At 45.0% G+C, this 24,505-nt stretch overlaps 1 protein-coding gene across 3 annotated transcripts; it reads right to left on the bottom strand.

The window, feature by feature from the left end:
- Nucleotides 1-490: 490 nt before the first annotated feature.
- Nucleotides 491-5,537, bottom strand: LOC306800855 (uncharacterized protein). Of its 3 annotated transcripts, none has more exons than XM_079303273.1 (4): nt 5,435-5,533; nt 4,779-4,919; nt 3,440-3,820; nt 491-594 (listed from the first exon to the last, which is right to left on the bottom strand). In XM_079303273.1, the coding sequence occupies exons 1-3, from the start codon at nt 5,498-5,500 to the stop codon at nt 3,461-3,463; spliced, it is 567 nt and encodes a 188-aa protein (XP_079159399.1). In that variant the 5' UTR covers nt 5,501-5,533; the 3' UTR covers nt 491-594; nt 3,440-3,460. The 3 variants fall into 3 exon arrangements, with proteins under 3 accessions (XP_079159399.1, XP_079159401.1, XP_079159400.1); XM_079303274.1 differs by lacking the exon at nt 491-594 and adding an exon at nt 3,140-3,351 and having other exon boundaries at nt 5,435-5,537; XM_079303275.1 differs by lacking the exon at nt 5,435-5,533.
- Between the last annotated feature and the right edge of the window lie 18,968 nt (nt 5,538-24,505).

The following is a 24,505-nucleotide window of genomic DNA, read 5'->3' as shown; positions in this document are numbered from 1 at the left end:
TTGGACACTCCTTGGTGGCAGGCTGGAAAAGGGCTGGGAAAGGAGCTCTGTGGAACTGGAGCAACATTTTACTGCTGACACTGTGTGTCCTTGGATACTTGTTCTTCACCCTATGGCCCACAGATATGATTGTTCAATGTGAGGTTGGAACAGATGATTACATGTGTTTTTAAAATTATTAGTTATTTCTTTTTAGCTCCCACTTTTATCCTTTGCTGAAAATTAAGGTTTCTGAAAATCCCTCTCTGTCTCTAGCACGCTGCAGAGAGAAGACAGTTCTGTTAAAGATGACTTGCCAAGTGCAATTTCTCCTATCACCAAAACCCTCCCCCTGCCTTGCTGTTTTAAGTTTACCCTCCTTGCTGCTTGTTTGTAGGCCCAGAAGGCTCAGGTTTTTCTTCTCCCAAAGAGCTCCAAGCAGAGGGTGAGCAGGTGCTCTGATCACAGGGCAGGAGGGGTGGTACAGGAGCCAGGAAATTGTGCTGTGAAGTGCCACTACCTCAATTAGTTTATTTTCTCCTTCCTTGTTCTGTAGTCTTGAAGAATAAGGGATGGCAGCTGGAGCAGCTGGCAGTTTCTGGGGGTGGGTTGCATCTAGAAAGAAGAAAGGCATGGTAAAACATGGCAGAAAAAAGACATGTAGACACAGGCAGGGGCAATGTGACATGAGCCAAGTGTATCTCTGTCACACTCAATGTGTGACATTTTATGGGTCTTTCACATCAGAGGCATAAACATCATGTGTAATTTTGGAGCTTGCCTCTTAGGGCAGCATAAGCAGGATTAAAGACTTTAAATGGATCCCTTTTTGTTTAAATAAATTCAAAAGATGCTTTCTTCTTCCAGCACTTTCTCTTCTGTGTACGTTGGAGTTTTATGATTTTAGGAATTAGTAATATCACTTCCAGCACGTGACATAATTGAGATAAGAATTCTTAAATGCATTGGGAACAAACAACTCCGTGTTACTGAAAATAAGACCAGTTCTGTGATTAAAATGAACGCAATCAAATTTGAAACTTGAGGCGCTGCAGCTAAACAAACATATCCCTAATCAGCAAATTATGTCCTCCCAAGGAACATCATAATTTCCAAACGGAGAAACCGCGCTAAAGCTGTCTTTTTCGGCGGAGGGATGCTCTCGCAGCGGTGTTTCCGCGCCATGAAAACCTTTGGAAGGGAATTCCCCGCGGTTTTCCCGACCCAGCGCTGGCTCCGGTGCAAGGGCGGCCCCTGGCGGCCAGACCCCGCCATGGCAGCCCGGGAAAATCCCCGTTCCTGTCCCGGGAAAAACCCGGCTGCTCCCTCGGGAACCGGAGCATGGCAGTGCTTCTATTGCCCTCTGCACCTTAGAGAACCGGGGAAGGGAAGAGGCAAGGGAACAGGGAGAGAAAAAGCAACAAAGAGGGGAGAAAAAGATGGTTTACATGATATATTTTATGCTTCTCTTTGACGTTTGCATACACGAGCAGTTTCTTATGAATTTTCCAAGTTCACACAATCAAAGAATCGTTAGGGTTAGAAGGGACCTCTGGAAATTACCTAGTCCAACTCTTCTGCCCAAAGCTGTGTCACCTGGAGCAGGTGACACAGGAATGATCCAGGTGGGTTTGGTATGTCTCCTGAGAGGGACACTCCATGATCTCCCCGGGCAGCCTGTTCCAGTGCTCTGCCTGCTTTAAAATAAATCTCTTCCTCACGCTGAGGTAGAACTCCTTGGGTTTTATTTTTTTTCATAGCTCCTTGTTCTGTCACTAGACCACTATAAAGAGTCTGGCACATCCTCTTGGCACTGCCTTTGTAATATTCATACACATTGATGAGATCCCCTCTCAGCCTTCTCCTTCCCAGACTGAACATGCCCAGCTCCCACAATCTCTCCTCACAGCAGAGATGCTCCAGACCCCTCCTGATCCTTGTGGCCTCTGCTGGACCATCTCCAATAGCTCCATGTCTCTCCTGTACCAAGGAACCCAGACCTGGACACAGCACTGCAGGTGTGGCCTCTCCAGGGCTGAGCCCTGGTGGATGGGCCACTCCCCCAGGTCTGAATTGTCAGTAAACTTGCTTAGGGTGCATTTGATCCCTTCATCCAGGGCTCTCAGTTATTCTTTCCTTTGAGGCATCTTATTTAAAATACCAATGATGATATAGGATAGTGACACTCTCCCAGAATTAAAAATTCATATTGTACTTTGCTTAGAGACTGGCATGTGAAATGCTCTCAATTATACATACAAACTCTGGATGTCTCAAAATTTGCTGTGTTTAATGGGGGAAGGAATGAAAATGAAAATCCTTTTCATCTTATTGTGCAGCTTAACTGTGCAATAGTGCACAGGGAACTGGTATGCCTGCTTTCAGGACTGACATCCATGAAGATGACCATGAGAGCATACTCAGGTCCCTTGACACACAAAGCTACAAAGGTTTAAAACTTTAATAAATACATGAAAAGCTAATCATACTTGATTGCCATGTCAGTTTAGTCCTAAAAGCATTTACTTGGAAAAGACATTTTTACTACTGATTCCTCCTCTCCCTCCTCCTTCTCCTCCCTCCTCACTCCCCCTAGCAGCATTTTCCCTGCAGCCTGGACATCTGGGCCAAAGCCACAGCTCTGCCTGTGCCAGAGTGACTTCTCAGCAGCCTGGGAGACACATGCAGGGCTCCACTTTGGGAGAGGAGTGCAGGGAGAAAAGCAGGACCTCAGTGTGCACCAGGCTGTGTCCCAGCACCCACTAAACTGTGTCCAGAGGTGGCTGAGCCTCCAGCTGTGGGTCAAGATCTGATGGTCAGAAATAGGTGATGCAATGGCTTCTGCAGGCCTTTGGGTGTTCCAATTAGTGGAACAACCATCCTGAAAAGAATAGCTTGAGGAAAAGACCCTGTGATGGAACTGCTGATTTCAGCAGAATCTTTTGAAGCAAGTTCAGAGGTATTCAAAAGCATGGGAAAGGATGCTGGGAGGAGATGGCAAGAACATCAGAAGGAGAGAAGACAGGGAGGTGCCAAGTGTCTAAGCACATGTGTAACCACTGCAAACATCAATGGGAGCACAAAGTTCATCTCTTTGTTACAGAGGGCAGATGGAGCCAGCCCCCAACACAATCTTGTCCAGACCCTCACAGACACAGGATTTCTCAAAGCAGATCAACAGTTTTATTAGCAGATGGACAAGGGGGAAATCTCTTCTGCATCTGCTGGCAGGGGGAGCATCACTACTGAGACCATTTGCAGAGGCTGTGCAGGAAGCAGGGATTGGGGCTCTGTTTTCCTCCTCAGGTGGGAGAGGAGGAAGCACAGCACATGGCTGCAGTGGTATCAGCAGATCTCCCCCAGTGCCCAGCTCTGCTGGAAAAAGTGCACAATGGTTGGTCTTAGGGGTCTCAAACTTCATTTGTGGGAAGGACAAAGCAAAAGCAGTGGAGGTCCCTACCTTATCCACGGGCTTGTCCTCCTAGCTCTCCTCCATCTGCTCCTGGGTAGTGCAGGTGGCTTTCTCCTGGCTGCCACTGCCAGAACCAGCACTCTTCCTAGTGGGCAGCCAGTAGATCCCAAAGAGCAGGAGGATAATTTCCACACAGACCCAAAGCCACCACTGCTGGCAGGCTGAGTGGAGCACCCTTTCCTGGGTGGGTCTGCTCTGCTCCTGCATCCTCTCCTCCATCTTCTGCAGATTGGCCATCTCCTGGCTGCGCTGCTCCTCATGCTGCCTCAGGAGCTCTTCTGTGACCTTCACTACTGGGACATCCACCCTCAGTGTATATTGGAAGATGCCTGCTGCCATCAGGACTTTGGTGATGCTTTTAGCCATGGCCTGGAGGAGGAGGAGAAGGGAGAGAATGGGCTTAACAGGGCTGGATGACAGAGAGATGGTTGCTGGGGCAGTAGGGGCAGGAGATGGAGGACCCAGGGATGGGTAGGAGAGGGATGCAGGAGCCTGGAGGCAGCCAGGAGAAGGTTAGAGAACTCCTTGGGGATGGGGGCACATCCCCACAGGCACTAGCTGTAGCTGGCAGCCCTGGGCACCTCTGTGCCTGCACTTCCTAAGTCTATCTTCACAGCCCCTGCACCCTTCCCAGCCTTAGAAGCTCCCCTGGTGCTTCCTGTCTCTCAACTCAGCTTTCCCCAGCCTGCCCCACTCACTGCTGCCTCAAGCAGTGACATTGTCACATGGGACATCTGGGGATGTCTCCCCCTCCTCTCATGTCAGAGACACTGCAGCCCCACAGTGACAAAACTGGGGCTTTGGATGGAACACACATGGAGCCAGAGACTTTATAAACTTTGGAAGAAAGGGGCAGCCACTCAGGAGCACTGCATGGCTGTCATGGGGATGTGCAGGGAGAAATTTAGAAGGGCCAAAGCCCAAATAGAACTTGATCTGGTTATATATTAACTGCCATATAAGAGAATAAAAATATTTCTATAAATTCTCATTAGCAATAAAATGAGGGCTCAGAAGAATCTCTACCCTTTACTAGATGGGGGTGAAATATAGTGAACAAAATGAGGAAGAGACTGAGGTATTTAATGCTTTCTTTTTCTCAGTATTTAGAGTAAGGCCAGTTGTTCTCTGTGTACCCAGGCCCCTGAACTGGAATACAGAGACAAGGAGCAGGCAGGAAACAAGACCTGGGCAGAGGCACCCAAGTGGGATGCAGGCACTGTTAAACTCAGCCATGCCAGAGAATCACTGCCCTGCTGCTCACACAGACTAACCAGGAGTTATTCCCAGCTGCCCAGTCACTTGAACAATTTACAATCTTTCTCACCAGCCAAGTCATCCGGCTGTGCTGTCCCTCATGTTGCTTCAGGACCTTTTCTGTTGCCTTCACTGCCTGGGCTTCTGCCCTCAGCCCGTGCTGGAGGATGGCCAGCACCAGCAGGATTTTGGTGATCTTTCCAGCCATGGCCTGGAGGAGGAGGAGGAGGGAGAGAAGGGGCTCAGTGGGGTTGGGTAGCAGGGAGAGGGTGGCTGGGGCAGGAAAGGCAGAGCCCAGGGACAGGGACTGGCCCCAGTGGTGGCACTGCCCTGCCACAGTGCTCTCCAGAGCCCCTGTCCCTGTCCCCAGACCTTGGACCTCCACAGGTGCTGGTGGCCTGGCCTGGCCTTCATCCAGCCCAGCCTTGTCCCTGCTCCCTGTCCCAGCCCAGCCTTGCCCTGTCCCTGTCCCTGCCCCTGCCCCTGCCCCTGCCCCTGCCCCTGCCCCTGCCCCTGTCCCTGTCCCTGTCCCAGCCCAGCCCTGTCCCAGCCCAGCCCAGCCCAGCCCTGTCCCTGTCCCTGTCCCAGCCCAGCTGTGCCCTGTCCCTGTCCCTGTCCCAGCCCTGTTCCTGTCCCAGCCCTGTCCCTGTCCCAGCCCAGCCCTGTCCCTGTCCCTGTCCCAGCCCTGTCCCTGTCCCAGCCCAGCCGTGCCCTGCCTGCCCTCACCGCTGCCGTAGCCGCACTGCAGGGTGACAGCGCAGCGCTGCTGCCTGGGGCCGTGTCCGCTGCCATGTCACAGAGGGACCTGGCACCAGGGCTCCATGGCCACAACGCACCGGGCCAGCTGGATGGAACCCAGGTGGAATTCAGATGGATTCAGGGAGTTCTGGCCTTTGGGGAAGGGGCAGCCACTCAGCAGCACTGCACAGCCTTCTTGGGGTTGTGCAGGGAGGAAATCAGAAAGGCCAAAGCCTGACTGGAAGTTAATTTGGACCTCAAAGTGCCCTAAAAGATGATAAAAACTATTTCCATAAGTACATTAGTGACAAAGGGAGGGCTCAGGAGAATCTCCAGCCTATAATGGATGGGTAGAAGCACAGTGACAAAAGGAAGATCTGAAATACTTATGTAAGGCCTGCAGCACTGCCCTGATCTCCTCCCAGGACAGCCCAGCAGATGAAGGGGGAGTTTGATTCCCTGGAGTGCAGAAAAGCCTTTGACACCATTTCCCACACATTCTGCAGGAGATGGCTGATGGCTTGGATGGGTAAACACAGACTGCATGTCCAGGGGCAGAGGGGGGGGAATGGAGCCACATCCAGGACAGACACCCAGGCTCAGCTTTGGGGCCACTCCTGTGTCATGAGTGACTGATGGAGCTGGGCGTGTTTATTGTTTATTGTGGAGAAACAGGGGCTGGCAGAGACCTTGTCAGTCTCTACAATCACCTATAAGGAGGTTTTAGGCAGGTGGGATGTGGTATCTTCTCCAAAGTAGCAGGCGACTGGACAAAATGAAATGGCCTCAGGTTGTGCTAGGGAGGTTTAGGTTGGATATCAGGAGAATTTTCTTCACCAAAAAATTGTCAAGCATTAGAACAGGAAGAGCCCAGGGAAGAGGCTGAATCACCACTCCTCAAGGAAAATAACATAAATGTAGATATTTCACTTATAGACATGGTGTAGTGCTGGACTTGAGAGTCCTGACTTAATGGTTGGATCTTAGGGGGTTTTTCCAACCTAAATGATTCTTTGAGTCTGTGATTTGCAAATCAGGCAGGCTCAATGCAAATCCTCACCTGAATTTCATTTGACAGCTCCTGACATTTTCCATGTATTTTCCCATGTATATATCTAAATCAAAACCCCCAAAACCATTGAGTGTATTCTGTGTGGCTGCTGATTATTTTCAAAGTTGTTATTTCATCAACCAAAGTTTGTCAAATTCATCTTAAGGCTGCAGTATTGTCAGGATATGTGGCAGAACAAGGAAAAAAGGCCTGCAGAAACAAATATATTGCTGTGCACTGCTCTTCTATCTTCAATTTCCCCCTGCTGTACTGTATTTTTGGCCTGTGTTGTCAGACAATATGTTTCAGCCCTCTGCTTGTAGCTTCCGAGATTGTATTTCAGTGCATAATAAAGACTGAATATTTGCTCCTGGAATAAAAGTTACCCAATCAGGTGATTTGGATACAGATTCACAAATCAGAGAATGCTGTCTCAATTCTTGCTCTAGCCAGGGGTCTGCTGTGTGCCTTCAGTGTCTGTGGCAATTTCTCCTTACAGGGTAGGGGGAGTAGGACGTGGTTTCCATCCTAAAGAGGAGTGCTGCTGTGAGAGGCTGAAATCCTGAAAGAGTTAATGTAAACCTGAGAGAGTTCATGTCTCAAATGCTGGCCAGAGGAGAAAAGGGATGTTACCATGCCAACAAGTTAAGGTGATGTTAGGAGAGGGTCTTGGAGGCAGGATAGCAGTTTTTGAGAGCACCCTCCTTATCTTGGGTAACTATCTCTAAAACCAGATTTGGAGAGCATTGCAGTGTGTCTCTGACAGGGGAATTGAAACTCTGAGAAAACCCAGCCCCCTTTGAAAAGTTTGAGAATTGCAAACTGTGCTGCACAAGCAGTGTTCTGTAAACAGCACTAGAGAGGGGCTGTGTGTGCACCCACCATCCCCAGGAACCACACCAGAGATGGTCTTGCAACCCTGGGTGGTGACATGGGTCCTTTACCTCTAATTTTCATATGTCCTTCTTCATTTCTTCCTCTTTTTAAAAGTTGAATGTCCTGCTGCTACAGACTGTTCAGTGGTGTTTAAGTCAATGATGCTGTGGACTGTTCCGAAATTTTAAGTTGTTGCTGATGTGGACTGTTCAGCCTATCATAAGGTTTAAAAGTTTAAATTGAGGTTTCCATAGCTAAAACTTTCTAATTGGTCATTTGGCATTGTTCTGCCTTATTTTAGTCTAAGAGTATCCGCAACATCAGCTGTCCCAGAAAAGAAAATCCAGGCCTGCCCTCTCCAAATTCAACAATTTGCTATCCCAGAGCAGGAGGCCCAGGAACCTGACAGCTGCTCAGGTGAAAAATAATCTGAAATCTTGAAGATTTTATTATATTTTCATTTCCCTTGATAAAGAGCAATAATATCTCTAAATTGAGAGTGAAATATTTTTGAGATATATGAAAGCAACATTTTATTTTTGCAAGTCAAAACTAGGGCTTATTTAAATTCCTCTGACTTGGTATTGAGCTTTTTTTTCAAATGAGATATAAATCTACCACTTCAGTTGCATATTTGACTTTTTAACATCACTGAGTAATGGCTGAAGCAACCAAAGAATGAGATGTCACACTTATATTTTATGTATTTATTGCAAGGAATGAAAAGATTGGGAATTACAACTATCAACAAACTTAAAATAAAATTTTATTTATAAATTTATAATATAAATTTTATATTTCATATAAATTTTATTTATCATGCTTGTCAAACACATGCACCTATATGCACACTGTCTGCTTAAAATTTCTGGTGTAGTGAATAAATGTAGCAACCCATTTGGAAAATGAGACAAAGCTAAACAAAAGAACCAAGATAAAATAATAATTTTTACATCTTTTACAATTATTTTGTTGCTCCAGAATAGTTCCTTTAGATGTTGCTCTCTTCACATCCTCAGAGAGTATAGCACGTTTTTTCTGCTCACAGGCATAAGCTGAACCATTGCTGTTCTTTTTATTTTGTATCAGGGAGATGAATTAATATTTCCTCTTCGAGGAGAATTCTGCATCTATGGCTAAAGTTGTCAGAATGATCAAATTCAACAGCAGTTTAAAATATATAGCATAACTCACCTGAAAAATAGAAGAGAAAATTTTTGCCATATTCCTATTCTTCATTAACTGAAAGCTGGCTGAGAGTTTGTAATCACTCATATTTTCCAAATGATTGATTCTTACTGAAGTGGCCAAGCAATGAAAATACTGCAAATCAATCTGACCTCCCTCTATTTTAGACCACTGAAAAACAGAAATACAGGTTGCTTTTGGGCACTTTTCATTACTTGATTAATAGAGCTGATTCAGATTTGGGTCAGTGCTTGTTCTCTCCCAAAGGACTGTTTACTCCCCACCCCTGTACAAGTTATGAAGCAAGGGCAAGCTTCACCCTTGCTGCTTGTTCCTGGTGAAGTAAATCAATTCCTTGGCCAGAATTAGGGCCTAAGCCCACCTACAGCTCACCTGCTGACAGAAAACATGAGTTTGAGTCATTATGTCAATTATTTTTCAGGTATTTCATATAAAATTGGCAGCCTCGGTGAAAGTGGAAGCACACACACCTACTGCTTTCAATTCCTTCCTCACTCACTTGCAGCTCAAATTGAGGCCAGCTCCCAGTCATCTGCCATGTGAATTGTGCCAAGTGAACCCAAACTACCTTTTCAGTCCATAAATTATTCATTCAGTCCCAGCTGGGACTGTAAAATATGAATGCCTGGTTATGATGTTGGTAACATACCCTTTTCATTCTCTTACATATGTATAAGGGAAATAGCTATACACCACTCACAAGTACAGCTATATGATAAATTAGTGCTCTAAAAAACCCCAAACTTCTCCATCTCACTCTGCTGGAAGCCCATTTGACACTACAATCCTCTGTATAATCCAAATGGTGGCCATTACAAAAATGTTTCCTGCCATAAATTTCTACCCTCTCCTTTCATGTCCCTCTGCCCTGTGGGAAATTTAAGTTCCTCCATATTACCTTCTCCTGGCAGTCAATATTCCATGTTGGACAAGTATTTATTGATGCAATGCAATTCAGAGATAAAATGCTAATGAACAAAGAGCTTTGGAATCTCCCAGATTGTATATGCACTAGTTTAGGGAAGTGGAGGGTGCTCAGATATACAGCTTTAATCATAGAGGAACCTAGTGCATAGAACATTTTAGGACACTTGAGAAATTTTACCTGTCTTGAATTTTCTTTCTCCTTCATTTTACAGACAAGGATTAATACAAATCTTTACATTTAGAGGGATTAAAATATCCACCTCACAAAACACTGTTAAGATATTCTGAAAAATATTTAAAATACATTTTTTCATCAGAAAATAATATACATACCTATCTGTATCAAGTGTGTTTCTATAAGTGTGAATTTGTGTCATGGCACAAATAGTGCTGAGGTCTATTTGCAAGAGTTAGGATGAATATGTTGTCTTTAGAGTCCAAACAACTGAGTAAAAATGCTCAGAATGCCTCGTGCTAAGAAGCCCTAAGTGAAAAGAACTGAGATGAGTTTGCCCTGTAGGCCCAGTGCTGTGACATGAAGAAAAATGACACAATGTCAGACTTTTTGCCATTTGAGTTGGAACTATACCCATCACCTTTTAAAGAGGAAGAACCACAGTACCTTGTGAGCTGATTAAACTTTACTGTTTGTCTTTAGTGGCATCTGACTTACACAGTTCAACATATAAGGATTAATGGTGACTGATGCCTCCTTCCCAGTCCTGGAGTTATGGTTGGTAGAAATCCTGCAGTGTTCATCCTCTCTGTTCTCTGCAAGCCAATACTGAAGTTTCAGGAGATCATTTACTTCCCAGGGACATACTTTTCTGTGAGGCAGTGTAGTGATGTATGGAATATCTGCCTGAAAGTGCAATCTCTGTCCTGTAGTCTGAACTCTGAGTGAAGAGCCAGCGAACATGGGGGAAAGACCAATCGTTAAACAAAAGTAAATAAGGAGAAAACAAGCTTAAATATAGTAGGGTCTTTGCAAGGGCAGGAAAAGGAAAATGAAAAGAATAGAGAAAACATGCTTCATTTGGCTGGCAGATAGGGAGTGATGAGTGTGTTCATCTCATAATTATGCAGCTAAGCAGGAGGTACATCAGTATGGATGTTTTTAGGGCTAAGAATCTTGTCTTGCATGTTCAGCTATATGCACACCACAGCCTGCATGCTCATATGGACAAGCACTTGAAGGGAAACACAATCTGCTATAATGCCTATCTGCTAGACAAAGTGTGCATGATTAGTTCCATATGGCTTTTCTTTCTGAAACAGTAGTCTTCCAAAGTGAGGAAAGATTTCAAACAGAGGTGATGATGTATTCCAAAATTGCAGTTCAATAATAAGCTTATGTGGCAATATTGGCCTTCAGTGGGATTTAAATGCACATTAGTGTGCTTTGCTGAATAGAGATGTCCTTAAACATCTCCTTAAGGACACTTACATATTAAGACACGTACATTGTAAGGAGTGATCTTGTTTTTGTGGGCTTTGAATCAACTTCCAGATGACTTGCAGCATGAAGCTTCCAAAGAAGATACCTGCAGTCTACATAAAATCAGTATCTGTTTTCTAATGCAACATTTTCCTTTCTTGCCAAGTTGTATTGTCAAGTAGAAAAGTGCTAATGCTATTCCTTTTCACACGGCCACATTTTGGAGACTGATACAATACTTAATGGAAGGAGCTGCCTAGTCTTGCATGCACCTATTCCTACCATTGCAGAGGAGAGAGTCCTTTAGAGGACAAATCAAAAAATCCAGATGTTCCACTGCATTTTAATGTAACTCAATACTGACTTTTAAACAGCCTCTGACTTCTAGTTCCAGCTTTGAAAAATTTGTGTGTTTTTCTTTCTCCACGTACCAGACAAAGGAAATGAAGTAGGACAGTTAGATGACTAAATTAGCTGGCTAATTTTAAGTGCTGTTGGTAAGCCACATGAATAACATTTATCAGACAGAATTTTTTAGGGGAGATGGTTTCTATAGTCACTATTTGTCCCAAATGCAAGAAAGAAAATAAAGCTGTTTGTTTTCAGCAGCTGAGCACTTGAGCAGACACCCAGCAATGGGCTGTAGTAACAGAGGAGCAGCTGTGGCACAGCTGTTGTCAGCACATACCCTGCCATCTGCAGGGGTGACTTGGTGGGGTGACACTCACTCTCCACCAAAGACAGGAAAACCAAGCTTCTGGGTGGGAATGGCCAAAAGCCAAACTGCTGAGCACAGGAGAGTTTTAAACTAGTCATTGAGAAACACCAAGGGAACTAAACACTGGTCTTTAATATTTCCTTGGAGAAAGAGGGATTCTGTGTTTTGCCTGCTGTCTTCCATAACCAGGGATTACAAAACATGCCCAGGAGGCTGATTCCCAAACCAGCATCACCCTTCCTGTCATTTGAACAGATGGTTCTGCATTACAGGAAAAGCTACCAGTTCATAGGGGAGCATTTTTCACAGAGGTGATTGTCACCACTTACTGAACTCAGACTGCTCTGTAGTCAGAAGTGTGAATTTATGAGAGCAGAAGGCAAATGTCCCTGCAGGGCACTGGATCAGCAGCCTTGGCTGTAGGTGCTTAGCCTGGGGACAGGCACTCTGTGGCTCCTTAGGCTCCTGAGAAACTTGAAACACAGCACTTAAAAAACAGGAAAAAAATGTCCTAGAGTGGGAGCCATAGTTCTGTCCCCAGAAAACACTGAGCCCCCTGAGCCCTGGGTCATGGCTGCTCTCTGCTGCTGCTGCAGTCCTGCCTTTCTCACTGGCCCAAGAGTAATGACCCATCCCAAGTATGCAGGACTTGATGTTCAGGGCATATTTCTAATCTCATGGAGGTGGAGGTTCAACTTTTCGTGGGATTAGAAGAGCCTAGGATGCAGGTTTGTTGTCTCACACAGCAGTACTCTCTCTGTTACCAGTCAGAAGTAGGGCATCGTGTTTTGTGATAAAGTCTTCTTAAGTGAGCTCCAGGATAGTTCAGACTTGTGAAATGAATTCTGAATTTGGTCAGGCCCCAAGAAGCCTCACAAATTCAACATAAGCCTGGCTGGTCAGCTCAGCTCAGTCAGGGCCTGTGCTGTGCCTGTTGGTGCTGCAGTAGGCTCTTGGGAGATTTTCCTTGGGGATTTAGGTGCATGAAACAAGAGCTCGTTACAGCAGGGTAGGACAAAATCTTACCTTGATTCCTCCCCTGCTGGGAACAGGAAGCAGTGAACAGCACTTGTACACTGTTCCTCCTTGTGCTCCACCCCAAGGTATTTATGAGTAGAACAGCCTGCATGTGAAGTCCTGTCTGACTGCAGTGTTTAGAAAATTTTTATTTCCTAATACAGAAATAAATGGCTCGTAACAAGGAATTGAGCTGCTGTCACTTCCCCTATCCCTCAGGCAGAGAAGGGAACTTGCTGACAGCTTTCTTGCATGCCACCAGTGGTTCCTCCAGTCCTTGAGGAGGGCTTTTCACAATGTACATTTTGGATATAGACTCTTAAATTCTGCCTAAGAACCACTTTGCATACATAAATCTCTTTTTGGAACTGAGGATTAATCCGTGCACTTACTTTGTCATCTGCAAAATGGAGAATTTTCTTACCTGACAAGAAAAGTGAGAGGATAAATATTTCAGAGACTATGAAGTGCTCAGACAACTCAGTGCGGGTGACAAAAGTCCTTTGGCTAGACAGGAAAACGCTTCTTTAAAATTCCCAGAAGAGTAGGACAGAATAGAGATGAGATGCAGCGTTGTGGGAGGCAATTGCAGTACTCTGTGCGATAGATGGCATCATTCCCAGCACAGTAAAATGGATCTGTGCAGAGCCTCTCATCCCTGGGATGCTGCCTTCACTTCTGGCACGGGCTGCACCTGCACTCTGTGCCACCAAACATTGCTGCTCTAATTCTTGTTTGACACAGCAAGTCCTATAAAAAGAGATTTGGGATAGGAGTGGTCCCGTGTTATGCTGCTTATTGTTGGGATGTTACAGGACAATCTTTGCAATTCCTGCAGCTCCTCGGAGCTGTGTCCTACAGAAACGCAGGAACAGAAGCTTTAGGGGGAAATGCACTTATTTGAGTAAATATTTGCCAGGAGCAGCTGCCGGGCTGTCCCCCCCAGGCAGGGCATCCCTGGCTGTCGGTCGGGCCCTGGGAGCCGTGGGTGAGCGCTCGCTGCTGTTTGCAGGCTCGTCCCACGAGAGGGCAATGCAGCAGCATCCATCCGCGGCTCCGCAAGGATCCGCGCCCGGATCCGTGCTGCGGTACACGGCATTGATACAGACAGCGTTTACTCTTCAAAGTGTGCCTTATAGCAGTAAAATATAATCAGCCGGCGTTAAATTTCATCTAGCAGAAGTTAATACGGCCCTCTGCTGCTAGGCAATCTAGAACACCTAAACAACCAAAGAAAAACATTTTTTCCCATATCTTGGGCACTCTATCAGACAATTAAACTGGAGGCTCAGTGCTACAACTCATCCTCAGGGGGTAGCCTCTTTATCAGCTGTTTTAATAGGACTGACAGTCTGAGTACAATATTACAGGTTTGTGTGTTACTTTCATTGATCTTTATGCAATTAAATACCTTATTTTGTGTCTCACCCTCGGGTCTGTAATCTCTTTTGTTTGGCTGACAAATGTCTGTGTCACCTCCTAACCTGGTTGATCCAAATGAGCTTTTTGAAAGAGCCACTGACAGCAAATCACTGTGGTCTATAAAAGGTTTATCTTCCACTTGACTGGAAATTGCTTACCATGTGCTAAACACTGTTGATAATGCCAACCCAAAATGCTTTTTTCCCCACAGATTTCATATTCGGTTTTATATTCCGAAAGACTGCATATGTTGCAGCTGTCTTATCAGATGCAGCTGAAGAATTTTGTTCTGAGTGATTCAGTTATATGTGAGTGATTTCTCTTTGCTTTGCAATACACACAAGTTACTGGCCAGCTGCAGGCTCTGGTAGTGATTTGCAGTGTCACCAGCCATTAGAAAGGAGAATGCAGACTCGTTAAGCACATCTTGACAGGTAAATGAGACAAGAACCACATCAGCAATGCTGTGAGGAATGCTGTGGGGGGGAGGAAACATTCTTAAAAGCAACTGCTTGAAATGAGTGAGTAAGTGAGGTGAGATAAAGGACCTTGCCGGCTGTGCCTGGGCTGTTTGCAGCAGAATGGGCAGCAGGTGCTGAGGCCAGGAAGGCAGGGATGCAGGGAGCAGGATAGGCAGCAGGTGCTGAGGCCAGGAAGGCAGGGATGCAGGGAGCAGGATGGGCAGCAGGTGATGAGGCCAGGAAGGCAGGGATGCAGGGAGCAGGATGGGCAGCAGGTGCTGAGGCCAGGAAGGCAGGGATGCAGGAGGCCTGGCAGCACTGGCTCCTGCAGTGTCAGCCTGCAGCCAGCTGTGCCAGAGTGAGCAGCACCTGGGCTGCAGGTTCTGCCAGGCCCAGGCCACAAATGGTCAACATTTTTTGCATGGCATACACATTACTGTGTGTGCTTCTCCCACATCTCCTGCTATTTAATTGCTATAAAGAGTGGGGCAGCTCTGTGGCATGGAGGAGTTAAGTAGCTTGATTAGTCACTGTTTGTGAAACTGTGGCTGGTGCACGTGTCCCTGCACAGTGTGTCAGGCAGACACACGAGGCCAGCATCACCTGTGAAGGTGAGCTGCCACCCTCCCAGGGCAGGAGTGGGGATGGTGGAAAGCAGAGTCATTTAGGCCACAGGGATTGCAGCAGTGCTGGGGTGGAAAGGGGAGTGAGCCTTATAAGATTGGAAAAAAACTGTATCCAGAAAATTGCCTGGATGAAGAACTTCTGTATCCATGAGGACAGATTGGTCCCTAATGATTCTGTACCCTGATGCGAGAAGTGGCATGAAAAATTAAAAATTAATTTACTCTCTGTTTTGTTTTGCCTTTCTTTAGGACACCATAGTGGTCAGGGAGTACTGTTACCTCCCAAAACTTTTCTGCTAGTTGGAGAGACATTGTACTCTCGTGAAGGAGACTGATGTGGTATCTTTCCCTACAAGGTATGTTTGAAAGTGTTCTTTAACTAGTCTGTAGTTTCCAAAGTGACTTTGGGAAAGACACCAGGAAGCTGTGCCCAGACAAAGGTGAGGTGGGAGCAGCACAGCCGAGGCTGGGCACAGCCCAGTGTGGAGGGCACTGAGCAGCTGCTGCTGGCTGCACACACAGAGCACACTCAGTGCTGCCAGGAGAGAGAAGATATTCCTGATGAGAATGCGAGGCAGATTAAAGCATGAGTGGAAACAGTCATGCATCAGGGGTGCCAAAGGGGCAAAGGGCACACTGGGGCCATCTGTCAGGCTGCCATCCTCCTGTCTGCCCCCTCCTGCCCCTGTAGAGGTGGCAGAAGGCAACAGGCAGCCCCCCGAGGAGGATCCTGCTGGTTATGGGGACCAAACCACTGCCCAGCCCAGGGCCAGGGTGCCTGGGGCTCTGCAGCCCCTGCCCAGGGCTGCCTCCAGCAGGAAAAGCCAGTGAGGAAGAGCACTGGGGGCTCCTGTCCTGGCCTGGGGGCAGACCCTGCTGGCCCAGCTTCACCTGCTGGCCCCTGGCTCAGCCACAGCTGCCCTACAGCCACAGCCATGGCTGCCCATCCTTGGGTCTGTGGGGTCTCTGGTCACATTCCCCATCATGGCTCTGCCCTGGGGCTGCTGTGGTGACAGGACAGCCTGGAGACCAGTATGACCATCCACAGGTTCATTTTCGTTTCATGAAAACAGTGGCCTTTTCCAGACTAATGTGAACCAACTTTTCAGTGTACTTCAGCACTAACAAACCATTGGATGGAAAAAATTCTTTATAACAAGATTTGCTTAATGGGAAAGGACATTACCGTTGAGAGAAGGAGTTTTTCCAACCCTCAGAACCAAATACCAGCCAGCAACAAAAAAGAGAAAAGAGGGAAAAATGTGGAAATTATAAAAAGTTCAGTGTCTTTTAAAATGTGATTCTTTACTTGTGTTAAATGTTTCACAGCAAATTACAATAGACTTTTAAGCAAAAATAAACTTGACTGGACTTACAGGAAATGTTACCTGCAAGACACATATGTAAATAGGGCTACACAATTTTTATTAAAGCATCCTAGAGAAAACAGTACAGATTTAGTGTGACATGCATTTTATAAACAATACGCAAATCTCCAGTTAAATTTGAGCACTATGATGATGTGCACACACAGAGGTTGGATTTTGGCTAATTGCCACTGTTTAACTGGTGAAAAAAAGAGAAAAGGCAAAGCCTGAAGAGTTTTGTGAGCTCAGCCACTTCCAAAGTGACCTCCCACCCACTCACAGTTCCATTCTCACAGCTCAAGCTGCTGTGCAAAGCCACTGAAACATGATGATCACAGAGCACAAACAGTTTCTGATTTAAAAAGTAGATAAGACTAAAAAAAAGCGAACTTGAAACTTTTGCCCAAATGAAGAGCTTTATAGGACAGGGCTGGTTTAGTCTTGTGGCAGGGGACAGAAGCAGATTGCTCCAGCCTCTTCCAGGTCTGTGCTCACAGCAGCAACCCGTGTGGATGGCACTATCCAAAGTTTGCTGCAGTTAAAATACACTTCTGTAAATCACCCAACTTTCAACGTGCCTCTTCCCACTATCTGCATATTCTCAGTAGCTAAACATAAGCAAAGAGGTTCACATTTTTATCTCTTATTTGATTACTATCTTTGCTTCAAGATTTGCAGTGAGTATTCCACAGCATCCTGATAAATGACATGTTACAGAACTGGGGCATCAGCTACTATTGACTAATCAGTTTCATTCATAATATTTTACATAATTAACTGGCTGAATCAGCTTATCATTAAGGGAATTTGAAAACTATTTAGAGCTTTTGCAGTCAAGTTCAGGACAATTTCATTTTCCCACAGCCAAAGCTGTTTCCCCAAGTACCTGCACAGTTATTTCCTGCTTGGGATGTTTATTTCATGGGGAAGGTCAGTAATTTCAGCTGAGACAGATTGGCAGAGTTAAGCTCAATGGGAGCCTGACCCCAGGTTCTGTAGCCAATAGATTATATAATAGAGGTTTATTACTTTTCAGAAGAAATGACAAAACTAAACATTTACAGACAGATTGACTTTCCTGTGGGGTCACTGTTCATTAAATTTCCCACTGCTTTTACAATCTGAGCTGCTACAGTCATTTAGCTTTTAGCTCAAGTCATTAAAGCAAGAAGATTGTTTCTTTATTACCTTGTGACCATTCTTCATTTTAATGACATTTTTCAAGCTCTCATCCTAAAACTGGCAAACACTGTTAAAAAAAAAAACAAAACAAAAAAAACAAACCTGTGCCCTCTGTAGCTTTAACACAAACAAACCCAGTTGCTTCCATCCTTCTCATTTAATATCTGACAGGTGCTGATTTGTGCCAGGCAGGTAACCAGGTGCCTTCTGCAGAGAGCTGGGTGAGGATGCAAACCTCCTTCACAGAAGATGGTGGCAGACTCAAGGCAACCAGCTCTGAAGATGTGAAGCAGCATTTTGTGGGGGGAGGCTGTAGCAAAGTGCCAAGTTTTGGCAGATAAAAACCAGGACTAGGAAGTGGGGATGAGGTAGTTGAACAGAGCAGGACATGCCAGTGATGGGTTTTGACACTGGCAGTGTGCACAGATGCCCTGAGGCACCACAGTGCTGTGGCTGGACCCCTGATCTTTTCTCCTTTCCTCTTCCATGAGAGACTTTGGACAGATGCCATCACAAAAACTCATCCAGATACATCAGAGGATTGGGAAAGAGGGCATAGAAAACAAGAAACTGTAGAGAAACTCCTTGCAAGAGATCCATAAATCAAAGAATCATAGAATAAAATCACAGAATGGTTTTGTTTGTAAGGGACATCAAAGATGATCCAGTTCCAAGTCCCTGCCATGGGCAGTGGCACCTTTCACTGTCCCATCAGAGCCCCATCCAGCCTGGCCTCAAACACTGCCAGGAATGGGGCATCCACAACTCTGAACAACCTGTACCAGGGCCTCACCACCTTCACAGTGAAGAACTCCTTCCTAATATCTCATCTAAACCTACTCTCAGTTTGAACATGAAGACATTTTTAATTAGGTAGATAAACCACAACATGTATAACTTTTCAACAAATATAATTAATAACAAGATTCATTACTCATCTTAATCACATTCAGCATCTAAAGACTTCAATAGCTACAAGGACATTACTTTTTGGACCATTCTTTCAGGTCACAGGTTACTTAAAAACACAAGGAACACATTCTCAAATATTTAATGAGAGAACAGAATAAAAGAACTCTCTTATTTTACATCATTCATTTCCCACGGAGAAAACATTATCTACATATTCTACATTTATTATTCCTTCTTTTTCTGGTAACACAAGGCTCGTACCTTAGATTTTACACTGTTTTGATGAAAGATTGAACAAAACTCTTTCATGTTTGCCTCTTGCTCATTGTGACCTTTTAACTTTGTTTTCTATCACTGATTGATGGTGGAGCAATGCAGCCTGGCTGCTTTTGTGTCTGCCCACTCCAAAAAAGGAAAGCTGATAAAAGCAATGGGTGAGATAGGAGGAGGCAAACATCTGTTGAATCAGTGTTCTATGACTTAGAGATGTTATTTTGAGCCCTTAACCCAGCAGACTGTAGCACCTAAGGATGCCTAAACCAAGAGACACCTGGGGGAACTTTGCAGCTGAGCAACAGTGGGAGAAGGAGGCTGTGCAACATCTGAGGCTGTTCCTAACATTATAAGCTCCAATTAGTTTTCTTTTCTTAGTCCAGATTTATTCTTTAAGGCCATCACTAAAATGTTGTTTGTTTTTCTACTAGGAAACAGATGGCATAAATGTGCATTGCAATTTTATTGCTGTGTTACAATTTCACCATGTCATGCTCAAACCAATGGGTTCATTCAGTCCACAATAAAACCTCCACTGTGCTGTGCTGCCAATGGATGCTCTGAATAAAATGGCAGCTGAAAAAGTTTTCAAGCTGGCAAATCAATATTTCATTATTTGTCTCATACAGGTTTATTAGCGATAGAAACAAAGCTCAACAACAGATAAAAGCTTGAAATGGTTACTTGGAAAAATGTAATGAGAATGGACTTGTGCACAACCACTGCATTTTTAATCTTTTTGTTTTTAGTACAAGTATGTCTTTTTCAGCATGATGAGATTAGCCAAAATTGCTCAATTCTTTTCTCTGCAAGGTTGGTCAAGCTACTGGCTGAAAGAATCTTTCTCAAGGTTATTCACAAGAGAAAGAACACTCCTGTTACAAATTTACCTTGGCACCTGCGTGAATAAGAGAGTCTAATCTGTGAAGAGGTGTTCAGTTCAAGAGGAACATGACTAAAAGGCAAAAAACCTGAAATTACAGCAGGATTTAGCTCCTTACAGTCCTTCACCAGTGCTTTTCAAGCACAGCAAGAGTCAGCTGTTCTACACATGCCATGGTTTACAGCCAGAGGCACCCACAGGAACTTGCTACTCTCCTCGGAGGGATTCTCATACCCAGGGAGGTGGGGCTGATACATGAATACAGAAACATTCATAGAAATCCACTCACTTGATTTTTTGAGGTGAATACAGCAGGCCAAACTCCATTGCTACTGACAGAAGCTTGAAAGAGAAATGACAAGAAAAATATTGCAAATCTCTTGGCTCTGGGGGACACTTTATCTGCATGCCCTGTAGAGATAACCTTATTCACACCACCAAGAGAGCAGAGAGGTGGCTTAAAAAGGTCCTAAGGAATGAAAATACCTATCAGGTGAGACAGTCACTGCAAGGCTGCTGGGACAACCTCAGCATTCCAGCAGGACTCCCTCCACTCCAAGCAGCCCCTGATTAACCCTCTCTGGAAGTTGACTCTTTCACACAGATTCCACCAGTGCCTGCACTGGCTGATCCAGTTTAGCATTCCCATATCTTTGCTTGTTCTGCAGGGTGACTGGTTCAATATCCTCATTTTGATCTCCCTGCTGTGGGTTTGCTGCCACAGCACCAAGGCATGCCAAGACAAAACAGACAAGCACGTGTTAACTTGGTCCAAATGTAGACAATAAACCTTCAAAGGTATGAGAGATGTGTACATAAGCAAAGCCAAGGGCTTTGGAGGACTTTTAAACAGCTACTACAAAAGTAGTTGCTTTAGTTGACTGGCCTTTTCCTTTTCTTTCTCTCTCTCTTTTTCTTTTTTTTTTCTTTTCTTTTTTTTTTTTTTTTTTTTTTTAAGAAAAAATTCTAGACTGTGATTTAATTGCACCACTTTCTTCAGATTTGGCCTTAAAAAAGACCTTTTAACATTTCTGAGTGCCCTTCAAATAATTAGATTTTCCAAACTCACCCTGTAGCATTCTATTAAAATAAATTAACTCGCCTGCCAGCAGTTTAAATAAAAAGTGAAGAACACAATTTGTATCAGGCACTGAACAGTGACAGCAGGAACACTCCCAAGGTACCTTCACAGGATTTGTTTAAATTGTCTTCAAAGCCACGTGAAAAACATACAGCTTTTGGAACTTACCCCAAAGAAATTCAAATTAAAGCGATGCAAGTAAGAGATACAGGGCAGAGCCTGGAAAATTTCTGATGGATTTGCAGCACAAATCCAGCTGAGGTGCTGCTGGCACATGGAGAGAAGGGATGTCCCCAGGGAGAGCTCGGAGGCAGCTCAGAGGTTTGTAAAGCAGAACACCCAGCCCTGCCCTGTCCCAGTGCAGTGAGCAGCTCTGCCCACAGCAGCCAAGCAGGGCTGTGAACAGGGACAGTGCTGCTCCTCAGAGGCAGGAATTGCTGCATGGGCTCACACAGCAGCAGAGCCTGCTCTGTGTCACAGGGCACACACCAAACAGCCTGTGCCCCACCTGCACTTCTCCCTCGGTGCTGGGCACCCCAGGAGTGTGGAAAGGCATCTCTGCCACCTCCACCCAGCAATGCTCACCACAGCTGGGTCTGACCAGCCTCAGGCCAACACAGCAGCTGTGGGGGGACATGAGGTGGGGGATTGCAGGATAGCCTCTTGCAGAATCTCACCTGTGACATGTGGTGGAAGAGGAGCATTTGCTCACTAAAACAACAGCACTCTCTGTAAAATAAAGGATTATTGAAATGATGTTGACTGTGAGCAAGTTACTCATTTGTCATTGTCACCAGCACAGAGGAGGTGCCAGATGAAAGGTCCACAGGCTGTACCTGGCTCTGAATTCCTGTGTCAGACAACAAAGTGAACTCCACAGGCTGGCAGCCTCTGCAGCCCTGGCACACAGGAGCTGGAAAGGGCAGCCAAGGAAGTGAATGCTTTGGGGATGAGGGGTAGCAGTACTCAGCTGCCAGGGAGGGATTTTGTATGTCCCAAAACAGGGAAAAGGTCTTGCACCTTTGGTGTGACTTGGGAGAGCCCTTTTCAACACAAAATGGGCACAAAATGTGCTGCAGAGAGTACTGGTGAAGTGAGGTGACTTAGCCTCATCATGATAAACAGAGCAATCTGGAAATCTCTGGACAAATGAGCAGTGTGGGATGATCTTTTTTCAGTCATGTTGCTAGGAGACATCACTGTAGTCAATCATAAAACCATCAACTGCTGGTACTCAGGAATTTTGTTAATAAACACTTCTATACTGAAGAGTAATTCAGTGAAACTAAAATTGCTTACGGGACCATGTGAGTTTTGACAAAAACAAGCAACAAAACCTACACTGGTGAAGATTTCTCAGGTTCCAGATGAAATTTGTGATCCACAAAGTGTAATACCAAGGTGGGTGTCACTAGCATACAAAAAATCAAGAGAGCAGCTCAAACCCACAATCTATGATATCCCATAACAGAAATATACTGGTCTGCTTTCCAACAATCCATAAGAAGTTAGTAAGTAAATTAAGACAGTGCTGTAATTCACAATACCCAGAGATCTGCATATAGGATGGAGAATTTCAAAGGATTTTGAAGCTTGAGAAAGACTACAAGCTTATTCTAATATTCAAAGCTCCCTAAAGCCCTGCAGTGGAGGCAAAACAAGTTCAAGTCATGCTCCAGGGCTGTGGGTGAGGGTCAGGGTGAGAGCCAGCCTTCCTCGGGGGCTGGGGGTTTGCTGACAGCTGGGCACTGGGATCAGGATTTTGTGAACAATTTTCAGGAAGTCACTGCTGGGTTATGCAGAACAGTAGATGCTGAAATCTGAAAGCAATGTGCAGAGCAGAAACTAATTTTTAAACATTCCTGCCAATGGAGGAGATGGTAGTGGCTTCATGGAGCCAAGCTGCATGTGTGGAAAGGCTGGAAGGTAATGAGGGTGGAAGCACAATTAGGCAAGAAAAGGGAAACTGAGGTACAAGTAACACTTCATAAGGTTGAAAAAAAGGATTGAAGAGAAAATAACAAGGTATTTTCAAAGCCACATTTCTTCTAAAGAATCTGCACAATAAAAGTATCAACTGTTATGCACTTTGCTAAAGGAGCATGTGAAATATTTTAGGGGGAGCAGAAAAAGGAGGTAACATCATTCAGTACTTTTATTAAGCAAAATGTAAAAGCCATCAAGCTCAGAAGAAAAAACACAATTCACCCAGAAACAGAAAAATGAAAAAAAAAAAAAAGGAACTAAAAAGAAAAGTAGCTTTTCATGATTATGTGTAAATTTTACCTTCACCCATCTGTAGGGAAAAACCTATGGTTATAATATAACCATGAACACAAAAGCAGGCACAACAAAAGCATAAGGAAAAAAATTAAAATAGTAATTCTAATAGTAAAAGGCAATAAATTACTTGTGCTAAGAGAGTTTAGGGGTAGTAGCTGGGGAAAATGTTTGAGCTGGTCCCATCACCCTTGTTTTTCTCTGGCAGGATCATTTTTCACAGCAAGAAATGCTGCCTGCAGTGGTTTTAATCTTGGAAACAGCCCACAGGAGGTGGCTGCATGCAGACTGGTAGAGAAAAGGCCACAGACTGTGCCTCATGTGTCACAGCAGGCTGACACCTGCCTCTGATCCATGCCCTCAGCCCTTTGTCCAGCACTGAAATGCTGCCTGGTCTGGGTGTGAGGAGACCTCCCCTTTTCCAGGGAGGAAAGCAGGGAAGGCTGGTCCCACCTCTGTACAGCTGTGTGTCACCAAACAACTTGAGTCCCCATGCACAGCCAAGAGCAGCTGCTGTGCCACTGCCAGCAGCAAGAACTGAGTGAGAAAATAAAGAAAAATCAAACTGGGAGCATCTGACCCATGGAATTGATCCAGGGTCTGTTGTGTGGGAAAACACATCCCACACCACAGGGAAGGCCAGGGAGACAATCTGGTACAGATTATTTTTTATGCAGAGATTTCACTGCTGGCAGTATCAAAATGAATTTTTTAAATACTTGTTTCCTTCTTGCTTTAAGCTCCTCAGCTAACCCTGGGAGCCACACAGTTATGTACAATGCTTCCAGCTGGAGAAGGAAACAGCAGGGCACACTGAAAATTTTGATTCTTAGTCTGTGTTTCTAAAGGGGAAAATAGCACAGCAGTCAGTGTGTCTTTATTGCAGGACACACAGAGACAGGACAGGCAAAAAGGACACAGGTCTAACATTACAGCAAACATCTGCAGAGATCTAAATGGTAGGAAGCCCTGTATAATATGCTGTGCAATATATGTGGTGGAGATACCTGTATCTACCTACAGATAGATAGATATGGTCAACAGCATAAGCAAGACCTTTCCTGCACTGACTTGTTACTTGGAATTCAATAACTCACTGCCAAATGAAAAATACAATTACTGAGATACCCCTGCAGAAGAAAAGTGTACTTCAACTTTCTGGCAAAATTCAAAGTTCAATTACCCTGTAGCAAATCAATCAAATGTGTGTGCAGCAAGCAATGAAAAAGTACAGATGTCACCTCAGTGCTTTAAGCTGAACATGGTTTTCCTTCTTTTTAAAAATCAGCAAGTGGCACTAGGAGACATTTACAAAGCTCACATTATGCAGAAAATA

This window comes from Erithacus rubecula (genome assembly GCF_903797595.1).
Source record: "Erithacus rubecula genome assembly, chromosome: 1".
In the NCBI taxonomy this organism is placed as follows: Eukaryota; Metazoa; Chordata; class Aves; order Passeriformes; family Muscicapidae; genus Erithacus; species Erithacus rubecula.
This window is presented reverse-complemented; position numbering and strand designations above follow the sequence as displayed.

Bases quoted from the DNA above. Each gene is read 5' to 3' on its own strand.
- LOC306800855 (XM_079303274.1), bottom strand. From the start codon at position 5,500: ATGGCAGCGGACACGGCCCCAGGCAGCAGCGCTGCGCTGTCACCCTGC. The intron at 4,920-5,434 runs GTGAGGGCAGGC...CTCCTCCTCCAG, and splicing joins GCAGTGCGGCTACGGCAGCG to GCCATGGCTGGAAAGATCAC. The intron at 3,821-4,778 runs GTGAGAAAGATT...CTCCTCCTCCAG, and splicing joins ACAGCCGGATGACTTGGCTG to GCCATGGCTAAAAGCATCAC.